Below are 24,080 nucleotides of genomic sequence, written 5' to 3'. Positions count from 1 at the left end.
GAAGGAAATAAAATCTGCATCTGTAAAGCTTATGTATAGCCACAGAAATGAATAGTTACAGGGCAAGTGGGGGTAGGCAGTTTAGCTTCAGGAAGGTAGTAACCTATCCTAAACCTGGCTGATAGTCAGAATCAGCTGGGGAATTGCTTAAAAATACAGATTCCTGGGCCCCACTCTAGAACAACTAAATTGGAATCTGAGGGGAGGGGGACAGGACACACACACTTCTCTATAATCAGTGGTCCTCAACCTTGGCCACTTATTGGAATTACTTGGGGAGATTTAAAAATGACCGATGCCTAAGTCCTACCTCCAGAGGTTCTAATTGAACTGGTCCGGGGTGAACTTTTTTAACAGCTTCCAATATTGAGAACCACGCCTAAAGTGATTGTGATTAGACAGTGTTGGAAACCCATGACCTGATGGATCTCAGACATTTGAGGACTAGGACACAGGATAAGAGGAGGATTCTTCCTTGACCCCGGAAGTCCACAGGATGCCTGAGGCACCTACATGAAGAATTGTGGGAGGGACTTCCCTGGCGGTCCAGTGGTTAAGACTCTGCACTTCCACTGCAGGGGGTGCGGGTTCGATCCCTGGTCGGGGAACTAAGATCCTGCGTGCCGCGTAGCGTGGCCAAAAAAAAAAAAAAGAGTTGCAGGAGTTAATTGACTGGATACCTCGTAGAGAAGGCAGCTGGAAAAGAAAAGATTTGGTGACCATAACCACAGAAAAGCATTGAATTAACATCTGGGTCCTCATCTCTGAGGCCATAGTGATTCCTCAGCTATGTCTGATGTGTGCCCAAGTTCTCTGAACAGAATTGTGTCCCCTCCCCTAAAATTCATATGTTGAAGCCCTAGCTCCCTGTGTGACTTTATTGGAGATAAGGCCTTTAAGGAGGTGACTAAGGTTAAATGAGGTCATATGGTAGAGCCCTAATCCAGTAGAATTGGTGGCCTTATAAGAACAGTGGGGGAGAGGAAAAGAGAGAGATCCACCCTCCACTCCCACTCCTGGCCAGGTGAGGACACATCTGCAAGCCAAGAAGGGAGCTCTCACCAAAAACTGAACCCTGCTGGAACCTTGATCTTGGACTTCCAGCCTCCAGAACTGTGAACAGATAAATTTCTGTTGTTTAAGCCACTCAGGCAGCCTGAGCAGTCTAAGATACCAAGCACTGTCTCACTTCCTCAAATCTGCTAGCTCTTCTTTGATAAGCCTGTGCCCACTTCCCACGCTCTATCTCCCTCCCTCCTCTTCCTGGGAAGTGCTTCTAGCCCATCACTATTCATGAGCACTCCCCTGCTCTAGCCAAGCTTTACTGAAGTAGATTGGCAAGAGGGCCCTCTTTAGATGGTATCATTCCCAAAGAATTCTACCCCATCACACCCCACACTCCCCCACTATATCAGTGCTTCTACCTTTGCCCAATAAGTGGGTGCTTTTGCATTATTTTGAAAGGTATAATGGTGATAATGCTTCTCATCCGTTATTTCATTTGATCCTCCCAAAGGCCTGGCGATGCAGGACACACACATCAATTTATTCGCATGTTGCTGATCAGGAAACTAGGGCTAGGAAAGCTGAATTAGCTTTACTCAGACTGTGTACCTAAGAGCCCCTGCTGTATGGCAGGATTCTCAATCTTGGCACTGTAGGTGTTTGGGGCTAGATAATTATGTATTGTGGGAGACTGTCCTGTGCATTGTAGGGTGTTTAACAGCATCCTTGGCCTCTACCCACTAGATGCCAGTAGTACCCTGGAGTCATGACAACCAAAAATGTCTCCAAATATTGTCAGATGTCTCCTGGCGGGCGGGGGGCAGAATCTCCCCATTTGAGAACCACTGCTATTAGAGTATAAGCCTCCAGGTTTGAATAGGAGATGTCTTGAAATTTTGGGGGGAAGTTTTATTTTGCCTGATAGCCTATCCTGCTGTTATTTATTAAGCACTTTTTATGTGCCAGGTGCTTTACATACCTTCTCTCTTTTAATCATCAGAATATCCCTTTGAAGTAGGTAGTATTCCTCACTTAGCAGATGAAAATCTGACTGAAAGATGGGCTTGCCCCGTCAGTAAGTGGCCAAGCCAGGACTGAAACCCAAATCTTTCCTACTCCACAACCTGAGGCCTTTCCACTGTGTTCACACTAGACATTTTGGCATCACCTCTGAGGCTTGCCCTCTCTCTTTAAGGAGAAGCCTAGAGGCACGTATTATTTCACTTCATCTTTCTGTGCGTTCTCCTCATAGACACTCTTAGCCAGAGACATTGCTGTGCCCTTCCAGGCTTCAGGGAGGGAAAGGAAGTCTAGACCCAACCTGTAATGCAGAAATTTGTCCTGAGCTGACTATAAGGAAGCATTCTCAAAATAGCTTTAAGCGAGGCTTCTGTTAACTTTTCTCTTGTTGTTTGTTGGTACTTTTCCCATTTACTTTTAGTATGCCTGTGATTTTGTCGACGGCTCAGAATGGTGAAGAAGTGGGTCATCTTGCCATGCTTGTCTTGGCTCCAGTGATGAAAAGAGGCACCTGCCAGCCCTTCTGTTTGTTATTTTGGAGGCAGATATCGCACAGGAATGTGAAATGATTTTTAAAAAAATAACATCTAACCATTTTCAGAGCACTTTCACAAATACGATCTAATTTGAATCTCCTGACCTCTTGTGAAGTAGGTAGTTAAAGGTATTTTTAGCTGCATTTTACAGATGAGGCTCAGAGAGGTTATATGACTTGTCTAACGTTGGTGTCTAGTGAGGTGGTGAAGCCGGGACTAGACCCCACAGCTGTTGACTTCAGCCTGGATCAGGGGGTCTAGGGCTCTTCCCACCATATGCTGCCTCTTGTAGCTGGTTGTTCCAACCTCTTCACCCAACAGACCTTGTACAAGCAGGAGAGCTGGCTGGTTTGTGCTTCATTTTCCCTGCCCTCCTCTACCTAATGTTAGTTCAGATACTGCCGAGCCTGTGAAAGCTGAAGACCAGGCTTGAGAAAATAAATAGTAGAACACAGTTGGCTTCAGCAAAATTGAGGACCTATCAAGAAGGGGAATAAATACTTAGTGGGGGGAACAGAAACAAGTTATTTGCTTTGGTTGTTACAGTAGAAAGTGAGGTAAACCCTAAGGGAGGATATTATAAGAGGAAGCAGGGAGAACCCAGGGATGAGCATTTTTGTAACCTGCAGGACAACAGAGACAGGCCAAAGGATTTATGCCAACGTCTCTTTTAAAAAAACAACACAGGGCCTCCCTGGTAGCGCAGTGATTAAGAATCTGCCTGCCAGTGCAGGGGACACGGGTTCGAGCCCTGGTCCGGGAAGATCCCGCATGCTGTGGAGCAGCTAAGCCTGTGTGCCACAACTGCTGAGCCTGTGCTCTAGAGCCCGCAAGCCACAACTACTGAGCCCACATGCCGCAACTACTGAAGCCCGCGCGCCTAAAGCCTGTGCTCCACAAAAAGAGAAGCCAGTGCAATGAGAAGCCCTTGCACTGCAACGAAGAGTAGCCCCAGCTCGCCGCAACTAGAGAAAGCTGCGCACAGCAACGAAGAACTAAGGCTGCCAAAAATAAATAAGTTAAATAAATAAATTAAAAACAAAAACAAAAACCCCCCACAGATTTACTGACATTTTCATTAAAGAGTATTTGTGAAGTGCAGCATTGCTTGCACAACCCCCCATCTTTCTTTCTACAATAATCCAAAAAGGATTATTGTCCTTTTTTAGTAGAAATGCCATATTTTATTCTCTTTGACTGTTTTTAATCAGCTTGTTTCTAAAACTTTTACTGTTGTAACAACTCCTCCTCCCTTTAGTTCCGAGCTCATCAATTGTAGGTAACGCTTCCTCTTTGGTATTCATTTCTTACTCAGATTATCTCTATTTTGAGATGCTCATAATCTCTTCCAAAATGATATTCATTGCATTTACTAAGTGCCAGAACTGGGAACAGAGTGGTGAATCAGACACAGCCCCCCACATCAAGTTCACAGAACAGGTAGATTTGCCCCAAATCTCTTCCTGTTGGTAGTTGGTTCTAGGGTCTTATGTATCTTGTCTTTCCATTATATTGTTGCTTTCTGTCTTTTGACAACTCTGTGCATTGATTAGATCTCATGTTGGGAAATTACATTTCTCTTCTCTCTAGCAGTTCCTTGTTTTTCAAACTTTCCTCCTTACCTTCCCCGCCTTATTTCATACTTCTCTTCATACACTGATGTATTCTCAGTTGCTTTTTGCTTATTCTCCAGCCTTGAACTGAGAGAATTACTTGTTTTTAATTCACTTTCTTGAGCTGCTTCATTTACCTTCTGCATTTGGCACTGAGCCTCCACCAGGAAACATTCCCCTTAGTTGGCTTCTACCTTGACTGCAACTTGCAGTAATGACTTTTTTCCTTGAGTTATTCTTTTTTTTCCCCTTCCTCCACATTATTCTATTTAAAATTTTTTTTTCTTGAATCCCTTTCTGCTACTTAAGTCTGCTTAGTGCAAGAATCTCTCTGAACATGGAATTAATGGTATATTCAAAATGGACAGAAAATAAAAACAAAGCACACAGAGCCTGAAACTTTTGGAAGTTTTGTTGGAGTGGAACCTTGTACCACAAATATAAGAGACAAATAAGTCCCCAGGGAGGTCTTTCTCCTTCCAGAATCTACCTAGTGAGTAGTATTGAATTTTTCTTTTTTTGGCCATGCTGCGTTGCATGCAGGATCTTAGTTCCCCGAGCCCCCCTGCAGTGTAAGTGCAGAGTCTTAACCACTGGACTGCCAGGGAAGTCCCCAGTAGTATTGAATTTTTAATGAGTTCAGAGAATTTGGCTTCAGTTGACCACGCTCAACTGAGGACCAGCTAATGAACGTCATTCAGAAACTCTGGATCCACCAGAGGGCAGACAGCAGAAGCAAGAGGAACTACAATCCTGCAGCCTGTGGAACAAAAACCACATTCACAGAAAGGTAGACAAGATGAAAAGGCAGAGGGCTATGTACCAGATGAAGGAACAAGATAAAACCCCAGAAAAGCAACTAAATGAATGAAGATAGGCAATCTTCCAGAAAAAGAATTCAGAATAATGATAGTGAAGATGATCCAGGACCTTGGAAAAAGAATGGAGGCAAAGATCGAGACGATGCAAGAAATGCTAAATAAAGACCTAGAAGAATTAAAGAACAAACAAACAAACAGAGATGAACAATACAATAACTGAAATGAAAAATACACTAGAAGGAATCAATAGCAGCATAACTGAGGCAAAAGAATGGAAAAGTGACCTGGAAGACAGAATGGTGGAATTCACTGCTGCAGAACACGATAAAGAAAAAAGAATGAAAAGAAATGAAGACAGCCTAAGAGACCTCTGGGACAACATTAAACTCAACAACATTTGCATTATAGGGGCCCCAGAAGGAGAAGAGAGAGAGAAAGGACCCGAGAAAATATTTGAAGAGATTATAGTCGAAAACTTCCCTAACATGGGAAAGGAAACAGCCACCCAAGTCCAGGAAGCACAGAGAGTCCCATACAGGATAAACCCAAGGAGAAACACACCAAGACACATAGTAATCAAACAGGCAAAAATTAAAGAAAAATTATTGAAAGCAGCAAGGGAAAAACGACAAATAACATACAAGGGAACTCCCATACGGTTAACAGCTGATTTCTCAGCAGAAACTCTACAAGCCAGAAGGGAGTGCCATGATATACTTCAAGTGATGAAAGGGAAGAACCTACAACCAAGATTACTCTACCCGGCAAGGATCTCATTCAGATTCGATGGAGAAATCCAAAGCTTTACAGACAAGCAAAAGCTAAGAGAATTCAGCACCACCAAACCAGCTCTACAACAAATGCTAAAGGAACTTCCCTAAGTGGGAAACACAAGAGAAGAAAAGGACCTACAAAAACAAACCCAAAACAATTAAGAAAATGGTCATAGGAACATACATATCGATAATTACCTTAAACGTGAATGGATTAAATGCTCCAACCAAAAGACACAGGCTAGCTGAATGGATACAAACACAAGACCCATATATATGCTGTCTACAAGAGACCCACTTCAGACCTAGGGACACATGCAGACTGAAAGTGAGGGGATGGAAAAAGATATTCCATGCAAATGGAAATCAAAAGAAAGTTGGAGTAGCAATGCTCATATGAGATAAAATGACTTTAAAATAAAGAATGTTACAAGACACAAGGAAGGACACTACATAATGATCAAGGGATCAATCCAAGAAGAAGATATAACAATTATAAATACATATGCACTCAACATAGGAGCACCTCAATACGTAAGGCAACTGCTAACAGGTATAAAAAAGGAAATAGACAGAAACACAATAATAGTGGGGGACTGTAACACCTCACTTACACCAATGGACAGATCATCCAAACAGAAAATTAATAAGGAAACACAAGCTTTAAATGACACAATAGACCAGGTAGATTTAATTGATATTTTTGGGACATTCTACCCAAAAACAGCAGATTACACTTTCTTCTCAAGTGCACAGGGAACATTCTCCAGGATAGATCACATCTTGGATCACAAATCAAGCCTCAGTAAACTTAAGAAAATTGAAATCATATCAAGCATCTTTTCTGACCACAGTGCTATGAGATTAGAAATCAATTACAGGGAAAAGAATGTAAAAAGCACAAACACGGAGGCTAAACAATACGTTACTAAATAACCAAGAGATCACTGAAGAAATCAAAGAGGAAATCAAAAAATACCTAGAGACAAATGACAATGAAAACACGACGATCCAAAACCTATGGGATGCAGCAAAAGCAGTTCTAAGAGGGACGTTTATAGCTGTACAAGCCTACCTCAAGAAACAAGAAGAATCTCAAATAAACAATCTAACCTTACACCTAAAGGAACTAGAGAAAGAAGAACAAACAAAACCCAAAGTTAGCAGAAGGAAAGAAATCATAAAGATCAGAGCAGAAATAAATGAAATAGAAACAAAGAAAACAATAGCAAAGAACAATAAAACTAAAAGCCGGTTTTTTGAGAAGGTAAACAAAATTGATAAACCATTAGCCAGACTCATCAAGAAAAAGAGGGAGAGGACTCAAATCAATAAAATTAGAAATGAAAAAGGAGAAGTTACAACAGACACTGCAGAAATACAAAGCATCCTAAGAGGCTACTCCAAGCAACGCTATGCCAATAAAATGGACAACCTGGAAGAAATGGACAAATTCTTAGAAAGGTAAACCTTCCAAGACTGAACCAGGAAGAAATAGAAAATGTGAACAGACCAATCATAAGTAATAAAATTGAAACTGTGATGAAAAATCTTCCAACAAACAAAAGTCCAGGACCAGATGGCTTCACAGATGAATTCTGTCAAACATTTAGAGAAGAGCTAACACCCGTCCTTCTCAAACTCTTCCAAAAAACTGCAGAGGAAGGAAAACTCCCAAACTCATTCTATGAGGCCACCATCCCCCTGATACCAAAACCAGACAAAGATACTACAAAAAAAGAAAATTACAGACCAATATCACTGATGAATATAGATGCAAAAATCCTCAACAAAATACTAGCAAACAGAATCCAACAACACATTAAAAGGATCATACACCATGGTCAAGTGGGATTTATCCCAGGGATGCAAGGATTCTTCAATATATGTAAATCAATGTGATCAACCATATTAACAAACTGAAGAATAAAAACCATATGATCATCTCAATAGATGCAGAAAAAGCTTTTGACAAAATTCAACACCCATTTATGATAAGAACTCTCCAGAAAGTGGACATAGAGGGAACCTACCTCAACATAATAAAGGCCATATACGACAGACCCACAGCAAACATCATTCTCAATGGTGAAAAACTGAAAGCATTTCCTCTAAGATCAGGAACGAGACAAGGATGTCCACTCTCACCACTAGTATTCAACATAGCTTTGGAAGTCCTAGCCACGGCAATCAGAGAAGAAAAAGAAATAAAAGGAATACAAATTGGAAAAGAAGAAGTAAAACTGTCACTGTTAGCAGATGACATGATACTATACATAGAGAATCCTAAAGATGCCACCAGAAAACTACGAGAGCTCATCAATGAATTTGGTAAAGTTGCAGGATACAAAATTAATGCACAGAAATCTCTTGCATTCCATTACACTAATGATGCAAGATCTGAAGGAGAAATTAAGGAAACACTCCCATTTACCATTGCAATAAAAAGAATAAAATACCTAGGAATAAACCTACCTAGGTATGCAAAAGACTTGTATGCAGAAAACTATAAGACACTGATGAAAGAAATTAACAGATGGAGAGATATACCATGTTCTTGGATAGGAAGAATTAACATTGTGAAAATGACTACACTACCCAAAGCAATCTACAGATTCAGTGCAATCCCTATCTAATTACAACTGGCATTTTGTACGGAGCTAGAACAAAAAATGTTAAAATTCGTATGGAGACAGTAAAGACCCTGAATAGCCAAAGCAGTCTTGAGGGAAGAAAACAGAGTGGGAGGAATCAGACTCCCTGACTTCAGACTATACTACAAAGCTACAGTCATCAAGACAATATGGTACTGGCACAAAAACAGAAACATAGATCAATGTAACAAGATAGAAAGCCCAGAGATAAACCCACGCACCTATGGTCAACTAATCTATGACAGAGGAGGCAAGGATATACAATGGAGAAAAGACAGTCTCTTCAATAAGTGGTGCTGGGAAAACTGGACAGCTACATGTAAAAGAATGAAATTAGAACACTCCCTAACACCATACACAAAAATAAACTCAAAATGCATTAGAGACCTAAATGTAAGACCGGGCACTATAGAACTCTTAGAGGAAAACACAGGAAGAACACTCTTTGACATAAATCACAGCAAGATCTTTTTTGATCCACCTCCTAGAGTAATGGAAATAAAAACAAAAATAAACAAATGGGACCTAATGAAACTTAAAAGGTTTTGCACAGCAAAGGAAACCATAAACAAGACGTAAAGACAACCCTCAGAATGGGAGAAAATATTTGCAAACGAATCAACGGACAAAGGGTTAATCCAAAATATATAAACAGCTCATGCAGCTCAATATTAAAAAAAAACCCAATCCAAAAATGGGCAGAAGGCCTAAATAGACATTTCTCTAAAGAAGACATACAGATGGCCAAGAAGCACATGAAAAGCTGCTCAACATCACTAATTATTAGAGAAATGCAAATCAAAACTACAATGAGGTATCACCTTACACCAGTTAGAATGGGCATCATCAGAAAATCTACAAACAAGTGCTGGAGAGGGTGTGGAGAAAAGGGAACCCTCTTGCACTGTTGGTGGGAATGTAAATTGATACAGCCACTATGGAGAACAGTATGGAAGTTCCTTAAAGAACTAATAATAGAATTACCATATGACCCAGCAATCCCAGTACTGGGCATATATCCAGCGAAAACCATAATTCAAAAAGACACATGCACCCCCATGTTCATTGCAGCACTATTTACAATATCCAGATCATGGAAGCAACCTAAATGCCCATCGACAGATGAATGGATAAAGAAGATTTGGTCCATATATACAATGGAATATTACTCAGCCATTAAAAGGAACGAAAGTGGGTCATTTGTAGAGACGTGGATGGATCTAGAGACTGTCATATAGAGTGAAGTAAGTCAGAAAGAGAAAAACAAATATCGTATATTAACACATATATGTGGAACCTAGAAAATGGTACAGATGAACCGGTTTGCAGAGCAGAAATTGAGACACAGAAGTATAGAAAAAACGTATGGACACCAAGAGGGGAAAGCGGCGGGGGTAGGGGGTGGTGTGATGAATGGGCGATTGGGATTGACATGTATACACTGATGGGTATAAAATGGATAACTAAAAAGAACCTGCTGTATAAAAAAATTAATTTAAAAAAATAGAAGGAAAAGAAACTCTGGATGCCAAACACTGTCAGACTGACCCAGTCATATCCTTTCTCCAGGATGATCAATCACTCTTGAAGCCTGAAGCCATTCTCCAAGAGGATCTGGCATCCCTTTGAGAAAAAAAAAAAAAAGCCAAGAAAACAAGTGTTATATAGTCTTCCTCTGATTATTAGTACCTTTTCTTTGGGAGTCAAGCTGTGTATAGCTGTGTACATTGCATAAGGAACGTGGAATTTTTTATTTATTTATTATTTTATTTATTTATTTTGGCTGTGTTGGGTCTTCGTTGCTGCGAGCGGGCTTTTTCTAGTTGCGGCGAGTGGGCTTCTCATTGCGGTGGCTTCTCTTGTTGCGGAGCACGGGCCCTAGGCGCGGGCTTCAGTACTTGTGGCTTGCAGGTTGTAGAGCACAGGCTCAGTAGTTGTAGCACACGGGCTTAGTTGCTCCGCGGCATGTGGCATCTTCCTGGACCAGGGCTCGAACCCGTGTCCCCTGTGTTGGCAGGCGGATTCTTAACCACTGCACCACCAGGGAAGCCCATGGAATTGTTTTTTTGCTAGGTTCTCAACAGAGAAAAGATCACTTTGGTTTTTGGAGAGAATTGCATCTTTCTGCTTTTGGCATTTCCCTTTGCGCTCTTCTCAGGCTTCAGGGCCTCACAAAATGCTTCATGACTATGATCACATGATAGTGAGTTAGGGAATTCATGCATACAGGGACAGCTGCTTCTCAAATTGCTCATCAGAATTTGTGTTTCTGTGTTCCAGGACCAAGATTTTAGTTCAGACTAGAGCGATTTTCCCTAATCTTTCTAAATAATCTGTAAAGGAACCTCTGGGAGCCCAGTAGGATTGAAGCTCTAATATGGTCTGTTTTGACATCATTATAAATTATTCCTGAAAAGATTAAATGAATCTTTAAGTTGTATATTACAAAATACTAAGCTCCAGACTTTTTTTTTTTTTTTGGCCACGCCATACGGCATGCGGAATCTTAGTTCCCTGACCAGGGATTGAACCTGTGCCCTCTGCATTGGGAGTGTGGAGTCTTAACCACTGGACTGTCAGGGAAGTCCCGGCAAACATATTTTTTGTGCCATACCAAATCCTTTTTTTCTAAGTTTTTAATTACAAAAGGTAAGTTATATGCTCATTGTAGAAAAGTATAAAAAAAATTGTAATCACCCATAATCTGTCTATTTAGAAACAGCTGCTATTGTTAGTGTTTTGGTATTTTTCTTCTAGTCTTTTTTAGTGCGTATTTTAATGTAGATGAGGTCAAACTTTGAAGACCATTCTGTAGCCTACTTTATTATCATTTAATAACCGTATCATGTCTTAAACTGGAATGCAGTGGAATTTTTTGTTGTTTTCGACCCACAGTCTTAACAGAAATATTTCAGCATTTAATTTCGTTATATTGGCTTATTCAGTTTATAAATATATATTAACTTATACCCGGCCCTGTGCTGTATGTGGTGGAAGATGCAAGTTGAATCAGGGATCAGGGGCTCACTGGCTGGTCATTTATATCCTACTACAACGATCTACCCTAGTCCCTGAGAGGGCCCTTCCTCCTGCTTCTCATCGTCTAACTAGATGTTAAACACAATGACTTCTCTGAAGGAGTTCTCAGGAATTGTATGGGGCTAGTGGGGAGCTAGGGAACTCTGTGATCCTTTTTACCAAGGGTGGCATTCCTTGGAAATGTGCTACCCAGTCCCATCTACGTGGCATCTTAGTTGTCTTTCCACGCTGTGACTGCATCAGACTTTACTTTGTGAACTTGGCTTCATGCCGGGACTAATACCTCAGACCGGCAGCCTCCACCACTCTGTGTGCTCTGTGTCATCTGCAGTCTCTCTGTGATTGGTAATCTGTTGTGACTTTACTGCCACCTTTGCAGAAATAAGGTGGTAGGAGACAGAACTGTTTCTAAGAGGATCTTCTCGAAGGGGGATGGGATCGCTTAGTACTCCCTTGGCATCAGATTTCTTGATCTTCTCCAGAGGGGCAGCTTTGGGGAAGGTGCTGATAATTATTATAGCTCCACACCTTCTGGAAGCTGTTGTAGACAGATATAACACAGTTTCTAACTAACGAGAGGGTTTTTTTTTCTGGGCAGGAGCTTTTACTTTATGAAAAATCAAGTCAGAAGGTTTTCTTTTCCTCCCAAACACATCACTCATTACCCTTTTTATACTCTTATGTCATACTCTTGCAACTCTGGTATCTGAAATGCTACAAAAATGTCTCTGAGTCATTGCCATTGATTTTTTTTTTTTTGGCAATCAAACATTACGATGATACAGCCTCTTTTTAGAAGCTTCGTGAATTCTCCTTGCATCTTTTGACTGTGTTTTACTTTTTAAACGATTCAATGATTTGTCCTTTTTCCTATTAGCAGTTTCCTGGGATATACCAGTGTATTAGGAACCCTGTTTTATCATTCTTTCCCTCCTTCAATGACACCGCCTTTCTTCCTTGTTAAATTTCAGATCTTCCATTTCTGATCCACCTATATCTTTGTTCTCTTCTTTTTTTTTTTTTTTTATTAAAGACACTTTTTCAATTTATTTTGGCTGTGTTGGGTTTTCATTGCTGGGCGCGGGCTTCCTCTAGTTGAGGAGAGCCGGGGCTACTCTTCGTTGCGGTGCGCAGGCTTCTAATTGCGGTGGCTTCTCTTGTTGTGGAACACGGGCTCTAGGCACGCGGGCTTCAGTAGTTGTGGCTCGCAGGCTCTAGAGCGCAGGCTCAGTAGTTGTGGCGCACAGGCTTAGTTGCTCCACGGCATGTGGGATCTTCCTGGACCAGCGCTCGAACCCGTGTCCCCTGCATTGGCAAGCAGATTCTCAACCACTGTGCCACCAGGGAAGTCCCTGTTCTGTTCTTAATCCTTTCTTTGCTTCCTTGTCCCGGGCACTCTGGTTCCTGCCTTCCTTTGCATGTCTCAGGGTTGGCCTCTAGCTCCTTTCCTCCCAGGTACCTCCTGTGTGGGTTGTGAATGTGCTCTCAGACTCTGATCCATGTTTTATGCTCTCTCACTGCTCTCCTTAGGTAGGGAGACAAGAAGTTACAGGCTTTACTGGGAAATCAGGCTCCTTTCCTTCATCTTCACAGGAAGGCTGCCAAAGTGTAACCCCACCTCTAAAGGCTCACCTTTTACTAACACACATTGGGAACCCACCCAGCCTCCTCTGAAGCCCATTGATGAGAACCATTTTAGTTTTATGGCAACCAAGAGGCTGCACATGCACTGCTTTCACTGTGAACTGAATTTGCTGCACATTTGGGGAAGCCACATGGGGAAACTGACTGTGTTTTCTGCCTTCTGTTGACAGAATGGTACACGAAACTTCCAGGACTTTGACTGTCAGGTAAGGACTGTACAAACACCAAGGAGGGCTGTGTACAGGATCTCTACAGTGCTTCCCTCCCTGTGCTGGTGGTGTTATATAGAGGTGGATCTCTCTTCGTAGCTAATCATGACGGCTTCATGTTCTTTTGGTCATTGGATCGAGTTTATTTAAAGTGATTTGCTATTGTGTTCAAAAATTGCCTGCCAGGTACCTGTTCTGTGGTTGTAGGTTATTGGGTGGAGCTTTCTCTTTGTAATTAAGATCTCCTTTCCTCAAATGTTATTGGAAACCCTAGTTACAGGTATCAAATGGCTGTCACCTCACTGCAGAGAAGGCAGGGGAGGGGTATTTTGAGGGGAGACTTAACCAACAACAAAATCTTTTCCTAAAAGAAAAAGACACATTAAGTGTTATTAATATAAAATGCAGATATCTCTTGGCTTTATCTTTGGAAACGCAAAATTCAACCTGGCTCATTAGTATTTTCCTAAATGATATTGTTCATCTTAGTCTGCTTTTGCCTATAGCTCTACTGCCAATTTGAAAATCAATAAAGTGAACCAGCAACCCTCCCTCCATCTTCCTACTTTATCTGTTGCCTGGCCCTGAAAGAAATGGGAGGAAGGAGTATGGAAATGGGAACCTTATAAGCCCGTGCAGCCTGACTCTCCGGCTTTTGGGGTAGATGTCATAAGAGTGGCTATCAGAGGCAACATGAAGTAGACTCAGAGGGTACTAGGCAGGAAAGGAAGGTGCAGGGAAGCCAACTTCCTCGTGTCCAGGATTCACCCAACTTGTATACCCACAGGCGGGTAGTTATTTTCAGATATATTAAGTTATGTTAAGTACAGTGGCATCTCTCCATACAGCATTAGAATCAAAAGGAAGAACTAATATCTGTCTCATAGGCAAACCAGTTATATCATAATAATTTATTGGGTACCTACTGTAGATACTAAACATACATCATCTCTAGTGCTTGGAACAATATCATTAGGTGGTTTTTATTAGCGATGAGGAAATTGAGAATCACATTTCATAACTTGCCATTGGGTGGAATTGGAGTTGAAAAACCCCCTTTGTCCTGAATCCATTGTCCATTCTTTCTCAGTTGGGAATGTCCAGAGCTGAGATGTGGCAAGGAGTTGAGTTGTGTGTAAAGCTGAGGCTCCTTGGCAGGACAAATGAGACTGAGACTCACTTTAGAAGGGGCAGGCTCCTTGTTACAGACTTTTTAATCCCAGTGCCAAACACCTCTTGGTGTGACTATTTGGTATACTTACATATACAACATAATCAGCCAAGTGCTGTTAGGGTATCATTTGCTATAGACCCTTACTCAGAAACAAGAAGTCGGGCTTCCCTGGTGGCGCAGTGGTTGAGAGTCCGCCTGCCGATACAGGGGGCACGGGTTCGTGCCCCGGTCCGGGAAGATCCCACATGCCGCGGAGCGGCTGGGCCCGTGAGCCGTGGCCGCTGAGCCTGCGCGTCCGGAGCCTGTGCTCCGCAACGGGAGAGGCCACAACAGTGAGAGACCCGCCAGTTTAACTTGATTGCTGTTAATATTTGATATAATTTACCTAGAAGGAGATCATTTGAGAGAGGATGACAGTAAAATTCAAGGTGAGGAATTCCAGAAGTAGTATATATATTCCTACCTAAAAGTGTGGAAGCATTTATTTTCATCAAATTGAGCACCCCCCCTTCAAAAACATGGAATATTAAAAAATTATGTGCTTATTGCAAAATAGATAAGAAAATACCAAAAAGCAAAAAAATATAAATCACTTGTTATTTCACCAGTGTTAATATTTTGGTATATATACTTCAGGATTTTTTTTCACACATAAACATACTTAGATATAAATGACATTGAGTTTTAGAGATATAATTATCAATCACTTTTTAATATAAAGGCTTGAAAATAGTCTGGCAAAAATTCTTGATGTTTTGAGTGAAGCTCTAATATATTAACATGTTCTGGCCTCATCAAATATAACTTCTAGTTCAGTTCTGATACAAATAGAACGATGGCAAATGTTTGCCACTGTCAGATGTCTGTTACTGGTTATGAATGTGTAGGTTCTCTGTGTTCTAAAGAATAAAATATCATAGGCCCTTCTTTTTTCCTCTCAACACTCATGAATGCCCTTCATTCTCATCTGTCTCTTTGTTAAAGGTTTATGTGGTGTTCTGGAGACTGGGGGCATCTGGGTCAGGAATCTAGCGACAGGTGATAGAAGGCCTAGGAAGTAGGAACTATGCCGTGAGACATCTAGAGTGGCCCAGTTGGCCTGAAGGCTTCCCGGAGACCACTGGACATTCTTAGGAGACAAAGCAGAACAAATTTAAAGCCGCCCACTGGCATTGTCACTTAATGGAAAGGCATTCAGCCTTGACGTTGGTGTTGTTCATTAGCATAAACGTGGCACGGGGCTAATTGAGGCCAGTTAATCTGGGCTTCCTTCTGGTCTCTGTCTTGCCTCAGAGAAATCTTTAAGGAATCTTGGATGATATTCCAGGAAGTTATCTTAACATCACAACCATGAGCGATCGTAACTTCAGTCTGAACTGCCTTTTCCCCCTGTGTTTCCTTTACTAATCACCTACGTGCTTTTTTTTTCCCCCCAATAATTGAAAATATACTTAACATTGTACCATTTCTCTTGGTTGTTTGATTGTCGTAGTGACTTCATTGCTATATAGCTCCCCTGAGGCCAAAAGCAGTTATATTGGGATATAAGAGTAATGAGGGGAGGGGTGCTTAGAGGTGACATGCTTAGAATTGCTGTAAAAGGAGAAAACCTATTGCCAGTTGAAACAGTGAATCAGCAGGCTTATTGTCCATTTATCTACTTCAGTGCTGCTTAATTTTCTTCTACTTAAGAGATTGTTTAAAAATTTGGAATTAGAGCTAAGACAAATGCTATATAGCTTCTTTGTGTTTGTGATATATTGCTTTAAAAAATAATTATACCTGGGGATTAAGAGGTACAAACTACTATATATAGATAAATGTTACAAGGATATATTGTACAGCATAGGAAATATAGCCAATATTTTATAAAAACTTTATTTATTTATTTTTTGTGGTACGTGGGCCTCTCACTGTTGTGGCCTCTCCCGTTGCGGAGCACAGGCTCCGGACGCGCAGGCTAAGCGGCCATGGCTCACGGGCCCAGCCGCTGCGCGGCATGTGGGATCTTCCTGGACCGGGGCACGAACCCGTGTCCCCTGCATCGGCAGGCGGACTCTCAACCACTGCGCCACCAGGGAAGCCCTATACAAACTTTAAATGAAATATAATCCTTAAAACTTTTGGATCACTGTGTTGTACACCTGAAACTAATATAATACTGTAAATCAACGGTACCTCAACTTTAAAAAAAAGATGGATTAATAAGACGGTTAGAGGGATGGATAGATGCATGATAATTAAGTATAGTAAAACGTTAATGGTAGAGTTCAGGTGGTGGGTATACAGATGTTCACTGTAAGGTATTTCAGCTTAGGCATATGGTTGAACGTTTTCATGATAAAATACTGCGGGGGGACCAATGTTTACTTTTGTTAAAAAGTACACAAAACTGCTTTTAATTTTCACACAGCTCTCTCCATGGACATTTCCAGTACTTCTCCACATGCACACACACTTATGAACTTGTGATCACTATGTTTGTATAAATATCATCATTGTTATTTCTCACATGTTTCTAAAACTTCACATGTAGTATTTAATGTGTGTATATCACATGAGTAAATATGTTAAAAGATAACACTTGTGTATAATCAAATTTAGAAAATGCAGAAAAGTATGAAAATAAAGGTTTCCTATAATCCTGTTCCCTAGGGATAACCGTATTTTATTTCTTTCCAGTTTTTACTTTTATATTCTGGTTATCAAAAGAGTACGTGCTCATAGTTGAATATTTGGAGAGCACAGAGAATTATAAAGTAGCTAGAGAAAAGCTCACAGTCCTACAACCCAGGGGCAACCATGTTAACACGTTCAGTGTTGAGATGTATGTCTGTGTGTATTATTTATTTATATTATTTATATTATTTATTTATTTTTATTTTGGCTGTGCTGGGACTTAGTTGTTGCACGAGGGATCTTTTTCTTTTTTTGCGTCAGGCAGGCTTTTTGGTTGTGGCATGCAGACTCTTAGTTGCGGCATGCAGGCGGAATCTAGTTCCCCGACCAGGGATCGAACCCAGGCCCCCCGCGCTGGAAGCGTGGAGTCTTACCCACTGGACCACCAGGGCAGTCCCTGTGTTTTATTTTCTGAAATATAGTTTTTAAAGTTTATGTAATTGGTCACCCTGGATGTGCAATTATGTGTCTCCTTTTCTGACTTAATATTAGAACACAATCTCACTTACATGTCATTTTAAAACTTGCATAAAAGTAACCTCTAATGGGGAATTCCCTGGCGGTCCAATGGTTAGGACTTGGTGCTTTAACTGCCAAGGCCCGGGTTCAGTCCCTGGTCAGGGAACTAAGATCCTGCAAGCCACGTGGCGCAGCCAAAAAAAAAAAAAAAATCTCTAATGGCTGCCTGTTATTTCATCGTATGGCTATCCCATGACTTAACCATTCCATTATTTTTGGAAATTAGATTGCTTATAATATGTTCAGTTCACTGAACATTTCTGTGCATAAATTATACGTACACGTTGGATTATTTCCTTAGATGGATTCTTGGAATGAACACACTTAAGGCTCTTGGCATATCTTGTCAAACTGCCTTCCACTTCCACCAGAGGGGTACTCAAGAAATATTAATGGAAAGTGAAAAGCTGCTGTCTGCCACAATATATCATTCCTGTAGAATTTGCTGATGATGGAGTGAACTCAAGAATGGAGTTCTTGCTCCTAGGAGAAGAACTCCAGGCCTGGCCAAGGGCTGAGTAGTTTCATGCTGGCTGTTTAATTGCAGTAGCTCTTAAGAGGACTGATTTATAGAACTCTACTGTGAGGACTGGTTTTTAGTGCCACAGTTCAAATGTATGTATGTGACAGCCTCTTCTAAAGGGGTATAAGCAGCTTTAAACTCTTGCAGGTCACTTGCTGAATGGGCGCTATTACAAGATAAGAATTCAGTGAAGTAAATAACTGAAAGTGCCTTCCACAGAAAAGAGGTGTTTGGAGACATCTGGGATCCAGCCACCTGCCACAGTCTGTCAGAGAGCTTGCCCAGTTCCACGCTCCTCCCCTTGCCTTGAAGGATGTGATTGTGGCCCCAGTCCCCCTTTCAGCCTGTTGTCCCCCTGCTTCCCATTGTACACTCCACCCACTCCCATGAAAACTAGAATTATTGCTGACCTATCCATCCTTCTGCTTTGTGCTTTTCCTTTCTGATGGCCTTTGTTCACAGGTCCTCCCCTTGAGATGCATACCCGTCCCCTTTTGGGTTTTTTTTCTTTTTTAATGACTGTTATTTATTTTCTTATTAGTTATCCATTTTATGCACATCAGTGTATACATGTCATTCCCAGTCGCCCAGTTCATCACACCACCGCCACCACCCCCAGCCGCATTCCCCTCTTGATGTCCATACGTTTTTTTCTCTACTTCTGTGTCTCAATTTCTGCTCTACAAACCGGTTCGTCTGTACCATTTTCTAGGTTCCACATGTATGCATTAATATACGATATTTGTTTTTCTCTTTCTGACTTATTTCACTCTGTATGACAGTCTCTAGATCCATCCACGTCTCTACAAATGACCCAATTTCGTTCCTTTTAATGGCTGAGTAATATTCCATTGTATATATGTACCACATCTTCTTTATCGATTCGTCTGTCGATGGGCATTTACGTTGCTTCCATGATCTGGCTATTGTAAATAGTGCTGCAATGAACATTGGGGTACATGTGTCTTTTTGAATTATGGTTTTCTCTGGGTATATGCCCAGGAGTGGGATTGCTGGGTCATATGGTAATTCTATTTTTAGTTCTTTAAGGAACCTCCATACTGTTCTCCATAGTGGCTGTATCAATTTACATTCCCACCAAGAGTGCGAGAGGGTTCCCTTTTCTCCACACCCTCTCCAGCATTTGTTTGTAGATTTTCTGATGATGCCCATTCTGACTGGTGTAAGGTGATACCTCATTGCAGTTTTGATTTGCATTTCTCTACTAATTAGTGATGTTGAGCAGCTTTTCATGTGTTCTTGGCCATCTGTATGTCTTCTTTGGAGAAGTGTCTGTTTAGGTCTTCTGCCCATTTTTGGATTGGGTTGTTTGTTTTTTTAATATTGAGCTGCATGGGCTGTTTATATATTTTGGATTAACCCTTTGTCCGTTGATTCGTTTGCAAATATTTTCTCCCATTCTGAGGGTTGTCTTTACGTCTTGTTTATGGTTTCCTTTGCTGTGCAAAACCTTTTAAGTTTCATTAGGTCCCATTTGTTTATTTTTGTTTTTATTTCCATTACTCTAGGAGGTGGATCAAAAAAGATCTTGCTGTGATTTATGTCAAAGAGTGTTCTTCCTGTGTTTTCCTCTAAGAGTTCTATAGTGCCCGGTCTTACATTTAGGTCTCTAATGCATTTTGAGTTTATTTTTGTGTATGGTGTTAGGGAGTGTTCTAATTTTATTCTTTTACATGTAGCTGTCCAGTTTTCCCAGCACCACTTATTGAAGAGACTGTCTTTTCTCCATTGTATATCCTTGCCTCCTTTGTCATAGATTAGTTGTCCACAGGTGTGTGGGTTTAATGTTGTCTTGATGACTGTAGCTTTGTAGTATAGTCTGAAGTCAAGGAGTCTGATTCCTCCAGCTCCGTTTTTTTCCCTCAAGACTGCTTTGGCTATTCGGGGTCTTTTGTGTCTCCATACAAATTTTAAGATTTTTTGTTCTAGTTCTGTAAAAAATGCCATTGGTAATTTGATAGGGATTGCATTGAATCTGTAGATTGCTTTGCGTAGTATAGTCGTTTTCACAGTACTGATTCTTCCAATCCAAGAACATGGTATATCTCTCCATCTGTTGGTATCATCTTTAATTTCTTTCATCAGTGTCTTATAGTTTTCTGCATACAGGTCTTTTGTCTCCCTAGGTAGGTTTATTCCTAGGTATTTTATTCTTTTTATTGCAATGGTAAATGGGAGTGTTTCCTTAATTTCTCCTTCAGATCTTGCATCATTAGTGTAATGGAATGCAAGAGATTTCTGTGCATTAATTTTGTATCCTGCAACTTTACCAAATTCATTGATGAGCTCTCGTAGTTTTCTGGTGGCATCTTTAGGATTCTCTATGTATAGTATCATGTCATCTGCAAACAGTGACAGTTTTACTTCTTTTCCAATTTGTATTCCTTTTATCTCTTTTTCTTCTCTGATTGCCGTGGCTAGGACTTCCAAAGCTATGTTGAATACTAGTGGTGAGAGTGGACATCCTTGTCGATTTTTTCCAGGTTGTCCATTTTATTGGCATAGAGTTGCTTGTAGTAGTCTCTTAGGATGCTTTGTATTTCTGCAGTGTCTGTTCTAACTTCTCCGTTTTCATTTCTAATTTTATTGATTTGAGTCCTCTCCCTCTTTTTCTTGATGAGTCTGGCTAATGGTTTATCAATTTTGTTTATGTTCTCAAAGAACCACCTTTTAATTTTATTGTTTTTTGCTACTGTTTTCTTTGTTTCTATTTCATTTATTTCTGCTCTGGTCTTTATGATTTCTTTCCTTCTGCTAACTTTGGGTTTTGTTTGTTCTTCTCTCTCTAGTTCCTATAGGTGTAACATTAGATTGTTTATTTGAGATTTTTTTTGTTTTTTGAGATAGGCTTGTATAGCTATAAACGTCCCTCTTAGAACTGCTTTTGCTGCATCCCATAGGTTTTGGATGGTCGTGTTTTCATTGTTATTTGTCTCTAGGTATTTTTTTATTTCCTCTTTGATCTCTTCAGTAATCTCTTGGTTATTTAGTAACGTATTGTTTAGCCTCCATATGTTTGTGGGGTTTTTGCTGTATGTGGGCCTCTCACTGTGGCCTCTCCCGTTGCGGAGCACGGGCTCCGGACGCGCAGGCTCAACGGCCATGGTTCACGGGCCTAGCTGCTCCATGGCATGTGGGATCTTCCCGGACCGGGGCACGAACCTGTGTCCCCTGCATCGGCAGGCAGACTCTCAACTACTGTGCCACGAGGGAAGCCCTGTTTGTGTTTTTTATGTTGTTTTCCCTGTAATTGATTTCTAATCTCATAGCGTTGTGGTCAGAAAAGATGCTTGATATGATTTCAATTTTCTTAAATTTACTGAGGCTTGACTTGTGACCCAAGATGTGATCTATCCTGGAGAATGTTCCCTGTGCACTTGAGAAGAAAGTGTAATCTGCTGTTTTTGGATGGAATGTCCTATAAATATCAATTAAATCTATCTAGACTGTTGTATCATTTATAGTTTGTGTTTCCTTATAAATTTTCTCTTTGGATGACCTGTCCATTGGTGTAAGTGAGGTGTTAAAGTCCCCCACTATTATTGTGTTTCTGTCTATTTCCTTTTTATACCTGTTAACAGTTGCCATATGTATTGAGGTGCTCCTATGTTAGGTGCATATATATTTATAATTGTTATATCTTCTTTATTTTAAAGTCTGTTTTATCTCATATGAGTATTGCTACTCCAGCTTTCTTTTGATTTCCATTTGCGTGGAATATCTTTTTCCATCCCCTCACTTTCAGTCTACATGTGTCCCTAGGTCTGAAGTGGGTCTCTTGTAGACAGCATATATATGGGTTTTGTGTTTGTATCCATTCAGCAAGCCTGTGTCTTTTGGTTGGCGCATTTAATCCATTCACGTTTAAGGTAATTATCGATATGTATATTCCTATGACCATTTTCTTAATTGTTTTGGGTTTGTTTTTGTAGGTCCTTTTCTTCTCTTGTGTTTCCCACTTAGGGAAGTTCCTTTAGCATTTGTTGTAGAGCTGGTTTGGTGGTGCTGAATTCTCTTAGCTTTTGCTTGTCTGTAAAGCTTTTGATTCCTCCATCGAATCTGAATGAGATCCTTGCCGGGTAGAGTAATCTTGGTTGTAGGTTCTTCCCTTTCATCACTTGAAGTATATCATGCCACTCGCTTCTGGCTTGTAGAGTTTCTGCTGAGAAACCAGCTGTTAACCTTATGGGAGTTCCCTTGTAATGTTATTTGTTGTTTTTCCCTTGCTGCTTTCAATAATTTTTCTTTGTCTTTAATTTTTGCCAGTTTGATTACTATGTGTCTTGGCATGTTTCTCCTTGGGTTTATCCTGTATGGGGCTCTCTGTGCTTCCTGGACTTGGGTGGCTGTTTCCTTTCCCATGTTAGGGAAGTTTTTGACTATAATTTCTTCAAATATTTTCTCGGGTCCTTTCTCTCTCTCTCTTCTCCTTCTGGGGCCCCTATAATGCGAATGTTGTTATATTTAATGTTGTCCCAGAGGTCTCTTAGGCTGTCTTCATTTCTTTTCATTCTTTTTTCTCTGTTCTGTTCCACTGCAGTGAATTCCACCATTCTGTCTTCCAGGTCACTTATCCGTTCTTCTGCCTCAGTTATGCTGCTATTGATTCCTTCTAGTGTATTTTTCATTTCAGTTATTGTATTGTTCATCTCTGTTTGTTTGTTCTTTAATTCTTCTAGGTCTTTGTTTAGCATTTCTTGCATCTTCTCGATCTTTGCCTCCATTGTTTTTCCGAGGTCCTGGATCATCTTCACTGTCATTATTCTGAATTCTTTTTCTGGAAGGTTGCCTATCTCCGCTTCATTTAGTTGTTTTTCTGGGGTTTTATCTTGTTCCTTTATCTGGTACATAGCCTTCTGCCTTTTCATCTTGTCTATGTTTCTGTGAATGTAGTTTTTGTTTCACGGGCTGCAGGATTGTAGTCCTTGCTTCTGCTGTCTGCCCTCTGGTGGATGAGACTATCTAAGAGGCTTGTGGAAGTTTCCTGATAGGAGGGACTGGTGGTGGGTAGAGCCGGCTGTTGCTCTGGTGGGCAGAACTCAGTAAAACTTTAATCCACTTGTCTGCTGATGGGTGGGGCTGGGTTCCCTCCCTGTTGGTTGTTTGGCCGAGGCAACCCAACACTGGAGCCTACCCGGGCTGTTTGGTGGGGCTAATGGTGGACTCTGGGTGGGCTCACGCCAAGGAGTACTTTCCAGAACTTCTGCTGCCAGTGTCCTTGTCCCCACGGTGAGCCACAGCTTCCCCCCTTCTCTGCAGGAGACCCTCCAACACCAGTAGGTAGGTCTGGTTCAGTCTCCTATGGGGTCACTGCTCCTTTCCTCCTGGGTCCCGATGTGCACACTACTTTGTGTGTTCCCTCCAAGAGTGGAGTCTCTGTTTCCCCCAGTCCTGCTGAAGTCCTGCAGTCAAATCCCGCTAGCCTTCAAAGTCTGATTCTCTAGGAATTCCTCCTCCCGTTGCCAGACCCCCAGGTTGGGAAGCCTGACGTGGGGCTCAGGACCTTCACTCCAGTGGGTGGACTTCTGTGGTATAAGTGTTCTCCAGTTTGTGGATCACCCACCCAGCAGTTATGGGATTTGATTTTACTGTGATTGCGCCCCTTCTACCGTCTCATTGCGGCTTCTCCTTTGTCTTTGCTGTGGGGTATCTTTTTGGTGAGTTCCAGTGTCTTCCTGTCGATGATTGTTGAGCAGTTAGTTGTGATGCAGGTGTTCTTGAGAGAGGGAGTGAGAGCACGTCCTTCTACTCCGCCATCTTGAATCAGTCTCCCCTTTTGGTTTTATTCTGTGGGGTTTTTTTTTTGGGGGGGTGGGGGGTAAGGGTGAGATTAAGTACTAAAGGTAGAGG

The 24,080-nt window shown here is 41.2% G+C and overlaps 1 protein-coding gene across 2 annotated transcripts in view; it reads left to right on the top strand.

Moving 5' to 3' along the window:
- Positions 1-24,080, top strand: part of NDRG3 (NDRG family member 3) — an 85,412-nt gene that overhangs the window by 21,490 nt on the left and 39,842 nt on the right. Inside the window, exon 3 of one of the 2 annotated variants that reach the window (XM_022592482.3) lies at positions 13,276-13,311. The exons of the other annotated variant lie outside the window; for it this stretch is intronic. Within the exon in view, the coding sequence (XP_022448190.1) occupies positions 13,276-13,311 (36 nt within the window). The remainder of the gene's footprint in view (positions 1-13,275; positions 13,312-24,080) is intronic. 2 annotated transcript variants of the gene reach the window in all.

Source organism: Delphinapterus leucas, chromosome 15 (genome assembly GCF_059928025.1).
Source record: "Delphinapterus leucas isolate spDelLeu-1000000601 "Yukka" chromosome 15, BTC_Dleu_Yukka2, whole genome shotgun sequence".
NCBI classification, from domain to species: domain Eukaryota; kingdom Metazoa; phylum Chordata; class Mammalia; order Artiodactyla; family Monodontidae; genus Delphinapterus; species Delphinapterus leucas.
Note: the sequence above shows the minus strand (reverse complement) of the source record. Positions and strands in the feature narration are given on the sequence as shown.